This window comes from Rousettus aegyptiacus, unplaced genomic scaffold (assembly GCF_014176215.1).
Source record: "Rousettus aegyptiacus isolate mRouAeg1 unplaced genomic scaffold, mRouAeg1.p scaffold_m13_p_9, whole genome shotgun sequence".
NCBI classification, from domain to species: Eukaryota; Metazoa; Chordata; class Mammalia; order Chiroptera; family Pteropodidae; genus Rousettus; species Rousettus aegyptiacus.
The window spans coordinates 72,766,956-72,780,677 of NW_023416312.1; the positions used below are offsets into that span (position 1 = coordinate 72,766,956).

At 38.3% G+C, this 13,722-nt stretch overlaps 1 protein-coding gene across 3 annotated transcripts in view; it reads left to right on the forward strand.

Annotated features, from left to right (window-relative positions):
- Nucleotides 1-13,722, forward strand: part of DOCK11 (dedicator of cytokinesis 11) — a 174,718-nt gene that overhangs the window by 75,927 nt on the left and 85,069 nt on the right. For all 3 annotated transcript variants that reach the window (XM_016124435.2, XM_016124433.2, XM_016124436.2), the window contains exons 13-18: nt 2,458-2,580; nt 4,033-4,115; nt 6,790-6,912; nt 7,120-7,196; nt 11,981-12,165; nt 12,257-12,322. In XM_016124435.2, coding sequence (XP_015979921.2) covers nt 2,458-2,580; nt 4,033-4,115; nt 6,790-6,912; nt 7,120-7,196; nt 11,981-12,165; nt 12,257-12,322 — 657 coding nt within the window. The remainder of the gene's footprint in view (nt 1-2,457; nt 2,581-4,032; nt 4,116-6,789; nt 6,913-7,119; nt 7,197-11,980; nt 12,166-12,256; nt 12,323-13,722) is intronic.

Below are 13,722 nucleotides of genomic sequence, written 5' to 3' on the forward strand. Positions count from 1 at the left end.
TCCCAGATGCCCTGACAGAGCTCAATCTCCCACATTCCCCAAGGTTGGGTTGCGATTGTAGGGGTGCTACTGACTCCTTGAGGGTCTGTCTCCTTGTGACTCTGCTGGGGGGCAGCAGTTGTTGAGCTGGTGAAAGAGTGTAGAACTCCCCACCACAGCATGCTTTGCCATGCCCTAGGGGGCTATATAAGTATTGGGAACTGGGTGGGGCCTGACCTATTCTTTTGAAGGAGGGAGAATTGAAGTAGATAAGAGTCACCCTGTGTGGGAGCAGGAACATCCACACCTCCTTGGTGGGAAGGGAGGGTTGGGCCAGAAGCCTTGTCTTAAAGGGCCAGACTCCCAGCCCACTCAGGCTTCCTGAGGTTTCTCTGGCTACCCTTTGCATTTGGGGGACAGGGCAAGGCTAAAAGCTGGTTGGACAAAGGCAAAACAGCTTTAAAGAATATTCCCATACACTGGAATCCCTGTTTAGTTAAAAAATGAACATCTCTCTGCCCTAGCATCCTTATTAGTCAACTGGAGGTAATGTTAGTACCTGCATCCCAGGGCTGTTTAGAGGCTCACACAAGGTGTGCCATCCTGGAAAGCACTTTGGCACTGGACCAGGCCTACTGTGTTTGCTCAGTACCATGTGGCTGCTAGTAGGGCCAGCAGTAATAGCAATCACAGATAAACAAGTAAAAGCAGTTTGCTCTTATCAATTACAAATCATTTCAAATTATAATACTCATTACTGACATCAGTGTGTGGAAATTCCGAGAGTACCGAGAATGGGGAGCCATAGGTGCTTCAGTGGACATTAGCTTTAGTGGTAATCAGCATTACTGTTCTCATCCAGCCTCGTTGAGTGAGATGTTGGCTGCATGGGCCTCAAGGCTTAGAGGCAGTAAAACGTAGAGTGTATAGTCTGGAAGCCCTGGCTACAATATTTTTTGCCCACTTAATTGCTGTATAAACCTCTCTAAGCCTCAATTTCTTAGGCTTTAAAATGAGTATATCATAGTGCCTGCTTTGAGGGTTTTTATGAAAACTAAATGAGATAATGCATGAAAATCATCTAGCGCACACTTATGTGACAATCAGTAAGCCTGAGATTATACTCAAGGCAGTCTGCCAGCTGCATCTCATAGCTGGAGCAGCATGTTCCTGGCAGTACCAGAAATCCAGTTCTGTGACCTTGAAATGCTTTGGGCCAGTCTAGTAATAACTAGATACCTAAGGTACATGACTTCATTTAATCCATATAGGAAATTTAAGCAGTAACTAGTAACTGTCATCATTCCCATTTCATAGATAAGAAACCTTAGATGTAGAGAGGATGTGACTTGCCTAAACCCATAAATGGTGGAGCCAGAATTTGAACCCAGGAAGTTTGCTCCTGAGCAGTTTTTAACCACTTCGTTCATGTTTGCTGCTTGGTGATTCAAACCCAGGTTAGCCATTACCGGGGATCATTATAAGCTGTTGGACTGTGGACGGAATTTCTTTTTGTCTTAGACTCAGTTTTCTCTTCTGCCCTCTCTACCTCAGAGGGTTCTATCTGGAACAAATACGATAATGTGTCTGAAATGCTTTGAAAACTGGAAAGCACTATCTTAACACAGTTGGTAATATATCATGTATTAAAAACAAAACTTGGTAGAGTCCCAGTGATGGGTTTTTCTACTTGAATTCCTTTGTGTGGTGCTCCTTTAAACAACACATAATCAACTCTCAGGCTATTTGGAAGGTCTTTTTGGAAGGAGCTGAGCTAGACAGGAGATGGCATGGTTGTTCCATATGCATTTAAAGAAAACTGTAACTTTGGTTGCATCTATTAGTACCCTTAAAGCTCATAGGAACAAAATGAGGTTTGGATCCTCTGTCCCCTGCCTTTACATTGAAAGCCCCAGAACTCTACCTGCTACAAAGGAATGTTTTCTATAGGATAATTAAGTTTTTATGTTACACAGTTTGAAAACTGTTCTGCAGAGCAGTAACATATTTTCCTCCTCTTAGCTGCAATTAGTATTAATTTTGAGTGAATTGCTCTGGAGTTACGTGCCTCTGCATTTAAAAATGTTTATCCAGTTTCACTTGAGATGCACACTATTTTAGCACATGCCAATTAAGCCAAACAGTACACGTTGTATTAATTAGGTCCAAGAATGCAACCTGCAAATATGGCCAGACAGAAGAGGCTAAGCAGCAAGAGTGACATCTGCACTTTGGGGACTAATAATAAATATCAAGTTCATGACAAAATAGAAAATCTATTTTGAAAGAAACATCGGGAGCTTGGAAAACTTTATGAAAGCAAATGCTATCTATTTCTAGGGTCCTAGACATGATCCTATGTTGACTATCAACAGTCTATGCTAAACTTACTACTAGGAATCATTAATCAAACAACTGAATATATGAGGTTTCATTTAAAAAAAAAAAAAAGGTCTAATGGAAGTTGTTTTCTTCCAGGGAATTTTCTCAGTGACGAATCCACATCCTGAAATTTTTCTTGTCGCGCGAATTGAAAAGGTACTCCAGGGAAATATTACACACTGTGCAGAGCCCTACATCAAAAATTCGGATCCAGCAAAGGTATTTATAAAGATTGTTTGTGACCATGTCAGCTTGATGTCGAATTTGCCTTTTACTGATATTCTAAATGGGATTATCCGTGACTCCTAAAAAAAACCCCCAAAACCCACAACTTTCTCAGCATGCAGTATATTCTGAAAATATTATATACTAAGTGAGTGTGCATGCTAAAACTTGATCATGACTTTTTTCCCTTTTCATTTATGTTCAATTTACATGACAATCTGATTTATGCTGGCTTATCAAAATAAAAGTTAAAGGTTTTCAGTAACATCTGCTCATTGACTCTCTATCCTTGACAATAGCCACCCTTTTTTTTTACTCCCAGCTCTACAGACAGCCCTAGAATGTCAGAGCTGAGAGGAGAAAAGATGATCCAGTCCTACAGTTCCCAAATGCCAGTCTATACTCAAATTTACTCCTTAATGATGATGAAGTGAGAAAAGAAAGACAAGAGAGTGAGCGGTTCATGAAGTTAAATGTATTCGATTCAAAAGGCTGTCCTTTAATCTGAGATTTTTGCCCTTCCTACTTTGTAAATGTAGCACCTATCTTTCACGAAATGTTGGTATAGTAAGTGGTAGGGAGTGTTTTTACTGTTTCATATCTTTAAATGGCAACATTAAAAGTCGGAAACCCATGTAAACTCAAATTTCTAGACCATGAAATCTAAACTCATAGAAATTATTGATTGAATTATCTGCTTTCATGAAAAAACTGAGGCCCAGAGAGGGAAAGCATTCATAGTACAGTTCACAAGCAGGTCTCCAGCTACTGAGTATATATGAAGAGTCCATCTACTGTATGTGGCATTTAGTTGTGTATCTGAATAGTGTTTATGAGGTGGAAGATGCTGAGGAGACATGTGACTGATTTATGAAGGAAAAAAAGTCTCAAGGTTATAGATAAAAGCCTCTAGCAGTTACTATCTCTAGGGATAAGCATGCAGCCAGAATTTCTGAGCCTGTTGAGATTCTATAGGCAGTTAATTTCCTTTGTCATCTCCCAGTGCCTGTGCATACAGAGGCTCCTGCCCACACCAAACTAATTGCATTGATTCTTGGTCATTTGGCTTTCATCTTGGGAGTAAAAAGGTCAACTGTATCCAGAACAAACTTTTCCAAAGCATGATCAGTGGCTGCCTGCTCATGTGTTAAGGGAAATGCATATTAAAATGGTTTAAAATTTAGTCCAAAATATGCCCTACGTCTATTTGTCTGTCTTTGCATACCTTGATGAAGACTGTTGATGGGAAAACATAAAACCTTTAAGAAACACTACTTTGGTGTTAGAATTCAGGTAGCCAATTTGTGTTGTGTTTTATTTGTAGCTACTATATATTTTTCCCCTATATTTTGATGTTTTATATCAGTAAGTTGGGGAAACTATTTTTCCTGTGAGTCCCTGGTACTTTGAACAAATCTGAGCCCATCTTCTTATTTTTGACCCTAGACGGCCCAGAAGGTGTACAGGACAGCTAAGCAAGTGTGCAGCCGCCTTGGACAATACAGAATGCCCTTTGCCTGGGCTGCCAGGTTTGTACATATATAATCCTGACCCTTCTGCTCATGCTTACATGTTAAATTAAGGGCTGTTGTCTTTGCCGGCAGCATTTAGCAGTCTGTTTCTGACAAGCCAGTTATATCTTGGATCATCTGGGATGTGTCTTAGTTCATTTAGGCTGCTCTAACAAATTACTGTAGAAAACAAGCATGTGGCTTAAACGACAGACATTTCTCAACAATTCTTGAGACTGCAGGTCCCAAGATTAGGATGCTAGTATGGTTGGGTTCTGGTCTTCCAGATTGGAGACAACTGACTTCTCTTTGTGTCCTCATATGGTGGAAAGAGGACTGATGAGCTCTCTGGTCTCTTAATAGGATACTGATCTCTATCATGAGGGTTCCACCTTTATGACCTAATCACCTCCCAAAAGATACCACTTTCTGATATAATCATCTTGAGGATTGGATTTCAACATATGAGCTTTCGGTGGATACAATCATTCAGTCCATAACAGAATTTAAATTTTTTTTCTCAGAATTTGCTGTGTATTGAAGACTCTTCCATTTCTTCATATGTCTTGCTCCAGGGAAATTTTCTTTGGCTTGGGTTACTGATGTGACTGACACATTTAATTTTATTGTGTTTTAAAGAGGAACTTATTTGCTAAAGTGATAGAATTTTTTTTCCCAGAAAACCAGAAATTGTAATGAATTATGCACATGTAGTATGCCCACTATTTCATAGTTGGCTGGGTTTATGTTTTGAAAAAAACTATCACAGAATAATTCTGGAAAACACACAAAAAAATGAGAAGGCAAAGAATGTAGTTGTTAAGTGCAAATATGTAATTAATTTAATAGATTTTCTTGCTTTCTGATGACAGATTCGGCAAACCCCTCAGAGGTAGTGAATTTGGAAGTATGTTATCTCTATACCACATATATTATGGTAGATTACATGTTCCCCCCCCCCCAAAACTTGCAAGTCTATATACAGTGATGATTTAAAATGTGTTCCTTGCTTATCTCACCTTTGAAGTACAGATTCACTGGCTTGTTTGTGGTACAGCCAGTACAGCTCACTAGAACTTCTGGGGAAAGAGCACCATGTTCTGAATAATTCAATTATGTCCAGTAGGTGCTGGGGAATAGCATAAGGCTAGGAGAGTCTAAGTTAATTAACTTTTCTGTCACTTTATAATCATTTAATTTTTTAGAAGGTCCCAAAATGCATTGTATGTTGGTAAATGAAAAAGCACATTGTCCTTGTTATACAGAATAGTAAAACATGATAGCCAAGGATAGGTAAATGGCAGAGTGGTAGAGAGCACTATATTTAGACATTAAAGGTGAAATGTGGCTTGTAAATATAAGCATATTTAGTGATGCTCCAGCCTAAAAAGTCAATCGCTGCTGCTGCTGTTATTATTTATAGTTGTCGAGTGCTAACTCTGTACAAGGTGGTGGTCTAAATGCTTAATGTATACTTTCTTAAGAGGTGGGTTCTATTATCCCCATTTTTGAGATGAGAAAATGGAGGCACAAAAGTAAAAAAAAAATAAATTCTTGCCCAAGTTTATACAGCATGTCTGTGAGCAGGGATCTGAGCCTGCTCTAGACCACTGTGGCATACTGCCATAGCAGTAGCTACTTGATGCTGTTTCACCAGTAGAAAGATTAATTTTAAAATCTTCAAAATTAGAAGCTTTTATGCCTAGTTCAGATGAGGAATTATGCTATGTTTTTCCTTCCTGAATTATTTTAGTTGTCAGCAGTGGCAGGAACTCACTCTAGAGACTTGGCTGGGGTATTTAAAAGATGTATGATAAACTTTCGTTTACTGAAAGTAAAGGAGGTATGCTTAGAAGTAGGAACAGTAGTTAATGCTTATAACTGCATCTTTAGAGGCTTTGTCAGGGAAATTATGTTTCTGGCTATTGCTACTTTTAGTGTGTTGGATACTTGCATATTATTTCCCATTTTTTTGCAGTAAAATAGCTGCTTAAAAACGGGAGGGGGTAAAGGAATAACTCAAATTCATATTGGAAACTACATGTATTATAAACTCTATAAATCGATCTTAAAGATCTAATTTAAGTCTTATCAACTTTGAGTTACACTTTACCTTTGATGAAAATGTGCACATTTTACATGTCCAACTTGACAAATTTTCACAAATGTCTACAGTCATGTAACTACCACCCATCCAAAATAGGGAACATCTAAAGCACTCTAGAAAATTTCCACACATTTCTGTCTAGTCAGCCATCTCATCCCCACACAAGCAACCACCAATGTAATTGTTATCATTATACATGACTTTGATCTATTCTAGACCTTCATGTAAGTGGAATCATGCACCCTTGCATTTGGTTTCTTCTGTTCAGTCTGTTTTTGAGATTCATCCATATTGTGGTATGTATTAGTCGTTTCATTTTGGGTAGTAATCCACTGTATGAATACACCACTATTTGTTTATCTGTTCACTTGTGGGTGAATATTTGAGTTGTTTCCAGTTGGGGCTATAACAAATAAATCTACTAGGAACATTCATGTACTATGTGGAATGGTAGGATCATAGAGTAGGTGTATGCTTAATTTCCTGAGAAACTGCCAAATGATTTTCCAAAGTAGTTTCACTAATTTTATCGTTGTTTATCAATCCTGTATATTTAAAAAAAACACCCTTCTGTTGCTATTTTAGACCCATTTTCAAAGATATCCAAGGCTCTCTGGATCTGGATGGGAGATTTTCTCCTTTGTATAAACAAGACAGTAGCAAGCTTTCAAATGAAGACATTCTCAAGTTGCTCTCAGAATACAAGAAGTAAGTATGTGGAGTTATTTCAGTAAAGCAATATAATAGATGAATTATAACTAAAATGATGAATATGAGTCATACATATATGGGAGAAACCGAATGCTTAAAAATTTAAATTTAAAAAAAAAAAGAAAATTTAAGTTTGCATACAAGGTAACCAGTGCATTTATAACCATAATTTTTAAATATAAAATATTCTTATTTTACACCTAGGCCAGAGAAGACCAAATTGCAGATTATTCCCGGGCACCTAAACATCACAGTAGAATGTGTTCCTGTGGATTTATCAAGTAAGAATTCATATACTGTAAATAAGCCTTAAGGACTATATCTGAATCTCAGTTTTTTATATTTTCCAAATTTTTCTTGAGATTTACATGGTGTATTAGTTTTTAGGGCTGCTGTAAGAAAGTATTGCAAACTGGGTGGCTTAAGATGAGGGAAATTTATTCTTTCATGATTTTGGAGGCTAGAAGTTAAAATCAAAGCATATGTTCACAAGCATTCACGAGTACAATGCTCTAAGGAAGAATCATTCCTTGCATCTTTGTAGCTTCTGATGACTTCTGCCTGGCAATCCTTGGTAGACCTTGGCTTGTAGCTGTATCCCTCCAGTCTCTGCCTCTATCATCACATGGTTATCTTCCCTTACCTAAGCCACGGGTCATTAGATTTAGGGCCCACCACTAATCCAGTATTACCTCATCTTAACTAATTTCATCTTGCAAAGACCCTGTTTCCAAATAAGGTCGCATTCTGAAATTCTGGTAGACATGAATTTTGGGGGGACATTAATTCAACCTGGTACATATGGTGGTGAATAGCCACAGAAAGTTTATCAGATGCTGTTAAATATATAATATGTTGTGAATGTGTCCTGGTCACTTTATATTGTCTTTTCCCTTGGGTAAGTTTCATCGAAAAGTTCTTTTATTGTCTAAAGATGAGAATCTAAGATCCCAAGAGAAGAATAGACAGCAGACACAAAATACATTTTGCAGGAAATGAAGTGACTAGTAAATATTTGAAAAATGTTCAATCATTTTAATGCTACTAATGAAATTAAAACTGCAAGATGCCTTTGCTTATCTGTCAGCTTTACAAAACTGTTTAAAGTGATGCTGGCTACGTTTTGGTCAGGCACCATCACCTGTCACAAGCAGGAGTATAATTTGTCAATAGGCATCCATAGAAGTCCATAACTAAGGCATTTTAATTCTGAGATTCTCTCTATCCATTTATTCACTGAATAAGAATTTATTAAGTAAACAATTATTGAAGACCTACCAGGTGCTATAAAGTCTAGAGAGAGTGACAGACAGTAAATAAGAAAACAAATGAGTATCTAATTTCAGTCTGTGATTGGGGCAGGATGCTTTAAAAAATGTTGACAAGGGGGCTTCCAGTCAGAATGTCAGAGTAGATAAACACTGTGCTCACCTCCTCTCACAACCACATCAAAATTACAACTAAGCTACAGAATAGCTATCATTGAGAGTCGCCTAAAGTCTATCTGAACAGAAGTCCTATAACAGGGGACATACAGAAGAGGCCATCTCAAACTGGTAGGAGGGGCAGAGACGCAGAACAAGCTGGTCTCCCCCCGACATGTGGCAATTGAATATTGGGCAAACTATCTTGGGTGTAGAGGTCCTCCCAGAAGAGTAAGGGGTCTTGGCCCAACACCAGGTTCCCCAGCCCAGGATTCTAGAACCAGGAAGAGAAGTTCCCATACTTCTGGCTGAGAAAACCAGAGGAGGGTGTGGCTGAGATGAAAGGCTTCTGGAGTCACATACATTCCTTTCACGGGGCCCACGTGCAGACTTAATTGCCAACGGGCTCATTCCCAGCTGCTCCAGCTCTGGTGCAGCAGCTCAGGAGGTGCCAGGGACATTTAGAGAGGGACTGAATTGTCTGGCTTCAGGGCAAAGGCTGGAGGGGCAGCTATCTCCCAGACAAAAGTATTGACAGAGGCCATTGTTTCTTTGTTGAGACCTGCCCTGCCTGGATTGTAGGTGCAGGTGGCTGCCATAACTGAGTCATCATCAACCAGGCTAACGCTATCTCCCTGCCCTGGTGATTTCCTGAGACCTTGCACTCCCAACTTGTGGGCCCATCCAAACTGCTTCCAGTGACTTTTCCATATAAATGACCTCTCTTGGCTCATGCTGCAAATTTTCCTAAAATCTCTTAAAGGTTCACAAAACCAGAACAAGCAGCATCTGGCCTCAGCATGCACTATACCTCTTGCTGAGCAGCCACAACCCCAGCACTAGCAGTAGCTGGCCTCAGTTTGCAGCTTGGCTTCTTGAGCCACATACAAGCCCAGCATGGGTGGCGGCCATCTTCAGATTGCTCGGTGGCTTATGCCAGGTGGTCCCAGACAGGGCACAGCCCTGTAGCAGGCCCCTTCCCAAGAGACCCCAATCTGCACACCCAATGGCTGGCTGGCTTCTATCTGAGCCAGAGCACCACCCAGGGTCACATCTGAGGACAACACTCCCAAAGGGCAGACAGGGCAGGCACCAGAGCCCTGCTGAAATGAATCCTGCTCTGTAGGGTCAGTCCCTGGACAATAGCTCCTCCACTGAAAAGCACAGAGTCCCAAACAAGATGAACCCAAAAAGGCCTACACTAAGACATATCATAATTAAAATGCCAGAGGTTAAAGACAAAGAATCTTAAAAAACAAGAGAAAGACAAAATACCTACAAGGGAGCTTCCATAAGACTGTCAGCTGATTCTCAACAGAAACTTTTTAGGCCAGAAGGGATTGTCAAGAAATATTCAAAGTGATGGAATTCAAGGACCTACAACCAAGATTACTCTGCCCAGCAAAGCTATCATTTAAAATCAAAGGACAGATGAAGTTTCCTATACGAGAAAAAGCTAAAGGCGTTCATCACTATGAAGCCAGTACTACAGGAAATGTTGGAGCGGCTTTTTTAAAAGAAGAAAAAGGAAATAAAAGATAAAAATATTTAAATAAGAAAATGACAATGACTACGTATCTGTCAACAATTGCTTTAAGTGTAAATGGATTAAATGCTCCAAACAAAAGTTATGGCGGTTGAGCGGATAAGAGAACAACACCCTTACATATGCTGCCTATAAGAGACTCACTTCAAATCAAAATACAGAGACTGCAAGTAAAGGGATAAAAAAAAGATGTTTCATGAAAATAAAAAGCTGAGATAGCAATATTTATGCCAGACAAAATAGATTTTAAAACAATGACTATAACAAGAGACAAAGAAGGACCCAGTTATTCCATTTTTAGATATTTATCCAAAATACTACTTTAAAGGGACATATAACTTCATATATTCATTGCCACATTGTTTATAGTAGCCAAGATACCAAGGCATCCTGGGTGTTCATCAGTGAATGAATGGATAAAGAAGATATGATATATATGTTCAATGGAATATTACTCAGCCATAAAAACGAATGAAACCTTACCATCAGCCACAACATAGACAGAACTGGAGAGTATTGTGCTGAGTGGAATAAATCCAAGAAAGACAAATGTCATATGTGGAATCTAGAGAATGGGATCAACAAACCAACAGAAACAAGGTCATAGATACAGAGTATTTTGGTGGTTGTCAGATTGGGGTATGGGGGGGAAGGGTGAAGAGAGGGGCTTTAAGAGGTACAAATTGGTAGTTACATAATTGTCGTGGGATACCATGTGGCCCAACCAGTAGACAGTGGTTGGGACTATACAGCCCCCATTGAGAGCACTGCATAATGGGAGACAGCTTGGTTTGTATGAACATAAAGAAAGCCACTGTGGCTCTCGCATGGTGTGTGATGGGAACATGGGAGATAGAAGATGAAGTAGAAGTAGAAAGGGTCATGTCATGTAAGGAATTGTATAGACGATGGTACCTCCTTAAAAGATTAGATTTTATTCCCAGTGCAATAAGAAGTCACTAAAGGACTGTAAGCAGGGGAGTAGCAATTTACATTTCAAAACATTTAAGACTACAATGGACTATGTTTTCCTAAAGAAATAATTTAAAATCTAGACAGTTTATGCATAAAGATGTTCTTTGTAGTGTTGTTTATATTGAGGGAAAATTGGAGACAATGAAAGAGTCCAACACTGTTACAGTTAGTGATTAGGCAATCATGGTACAACGGTGTCGTGAGACTTTAGGAAACCATAAAAAATGTTTATAAAGCATTCATGGAATAAGACATGAGATAAAATGCCAAAATGATAATAAATTTCTATACATATAGTAGGATTTTTGTATATATAAAGTACACAGAGAAAGAAAACCAGAAGAATGATTACTTGTGTCTGTGTATCTTTACTCCAGACATTTTATTGTAAGTATCACTATAATCAGAGAAAAACCCACCCAAAACATATACTGTATCCTCGGGTCTGACTCTCCCTGGGTCTTCCTTCTCTGTCAGTATGGCTCTGCAGCAAGGAGCTCTAAGACTCCTTATGTATATAAATAATGTTTACTACAGTGGCTATTTCAAAAACATACACTGCTACATTTCTCAAAGGTTTTATGTTTTCATCCTCAAGAGTATTGAATTTATTATTGGTAACACATTATCAGATCTATAGATTCAAAGGGCTTCCATTATTTCTTAGGTGAAAATTTGTACCTGCACCAAGTTAACTTTTTAAAAGTCATTAGCCATGAGATAATTAGAGGCATAAATTCTCTGTTATTTCCCTGAAAACAATTAAAATTTGCAATGAAAGTGAAATTGCAGCCACAGGAGGAAAAAGGTAATGGATTTCTTTGCAGAGTTTAAATTTGTCAAAATTATGATGTGTTATATTTGGCAAATCAGTCTAATCTACACTGAGATCGAAATAGCAATCCATGTCTGATTTGAAGGATTCTACTGAAACCAGCATCAGACTACCCCATCTTGTCCTTTTGGGCTCTTTGAAGTGGTTGTATGACATTTTGCCGATCACTAAGAATTACGTTTTTTAAATCCTTCTTTGAGAACACAATCAATGTATGTTTTACAAATGTAGGAATGTGTTAATGATTGTTAAATTGTATTATCTTTGTCTTTTTTTTGCCTATAGATTGTATTACTTCTTCATATGTGCCCCTGAAGCCTTTCAAAAAGAATTGTCAAAATATTACTGTGGAGGTTGAAGAGTTTGTTCCAGAAATGACAAAATATTGTTATCCATTTACTATTTACAAAAACCATCTGTATGTATATCCCTTGCAATTAAAATATGACAGCCAGAAAACATTTGCTAAGGTAAATAGTGTAAACTATACATTTTGGGGCATAAAGTTTTATTTATTATTTTCTCATTCTGTGACTCATTTTGAGTGGTTAATCATTTTAGGCAAGGAACATTGCGGTCTGTGTGGAATTCCGGGATTCAGATGAAAGTGATGCCAGAGCTCTAAAGGTTCGTTTATGATACTGATAAGCATTTTAGTAGAGAGAGAGTTTTTGGTAGAACTAGAGATTTTAGTACTCTCATATGCTAAGTTTAATTTCTTTGAACATCCAAGTGAATATGTACTAAAGTAACAAATGTAATATATTTTTTTCTACTCTTACACTTAGCTGTAAGAATTAGTTAAATATTAAGAAACAACAAAATGAGGTAGGAACTTTAAAAATGGGTAAGCTTCATATACCACCAGATTTTTGCCTTTGCTCCACTTCGATTTTGCATTCATTGATGCCCAAGCATAAGCTCATTTTCTCTTATGACCTGACAGTTTATAATAGTACCATCAGGAGAGAATAAAAACCTTTCTTTTTGAAACCTGAACGGGCTTTGAGCTAACAGAAGCACAGCATGATCACTTCGATCTGAGATATGACTTCTACTCTGTGACTGGCCAAATGGCGCCTCTAAAGTTGGATTAGTGATCTTTGAAAAGCAGCATCTCAGTATCTCAGTATCTGATACAGCAATCCTTAAATACGTGTGACTTCACAGTGCCTTTACCTTTTCACTCTTTATAGCTGTTTTTTACTTTTTAGCCCATTAATCAAAGGCCTGAGAGAGAAGTTGGAACATTTTACTGTCACAGATTGTTTATCTGGCTTCCCAATTCTCTAGCTTTAGCCTAAATCAGACAGATGGGTGGCTAGCCTTCCACTCAAACCGTGTAAGAGGCTAGAATGCCTCTAAGTCTTTGAGTGTTTAATAGTCCCTACCTTTGAAGAGATTTTTATTTCCACAGAGAAACCTACGTTAAATTAAGTATTAGCTGGCTCAAATTAAGTTTGTTTTCTCTGATTCTCCCTTCAGTGCAGATGAGAATAACTCTTCCCCCTCCCCCATGTAATATCCTTTTGTATACTTAAAGATTCTTAGGTTACCTCTCAGCAGTTCCTGAAAATGGCTCTGTGCTCACATGGAGTCTCAATTTCATTTTTTAGCTGGTCTGGAGGCCAGCTCTGAAGTAACAGAGTAAGGCAATTAGTACCCTGGCATGCTTATTCCATATTCATCCTTGAGCATATTAGGCCTATGGAAGTGAAAACTCACACTAGACATGAAATCAGATATTTCTATGGAATCATTGAAAGCCTTAAATTTATTTTATCGGTATAACAGAAAGCCAGTGACTTTTAAAATGTGGCTCATAAACTGAGAGAACAGTGCATTTTCTGTAGCTTACTTTTTAATTCCTTTAGTCTAGGAATGTGTCTGCTGTTTTTTGTTTGTTTGTTTGTTTTTGTTTGTTTTTAACTCCTCACCTTGCCTACTGCACAACAAGCATTCAGTAAATGTTGCTGACTGGCTGAGTGGGAACTTCATATTAAGAAATGGAAATAGCATGAGAAAAG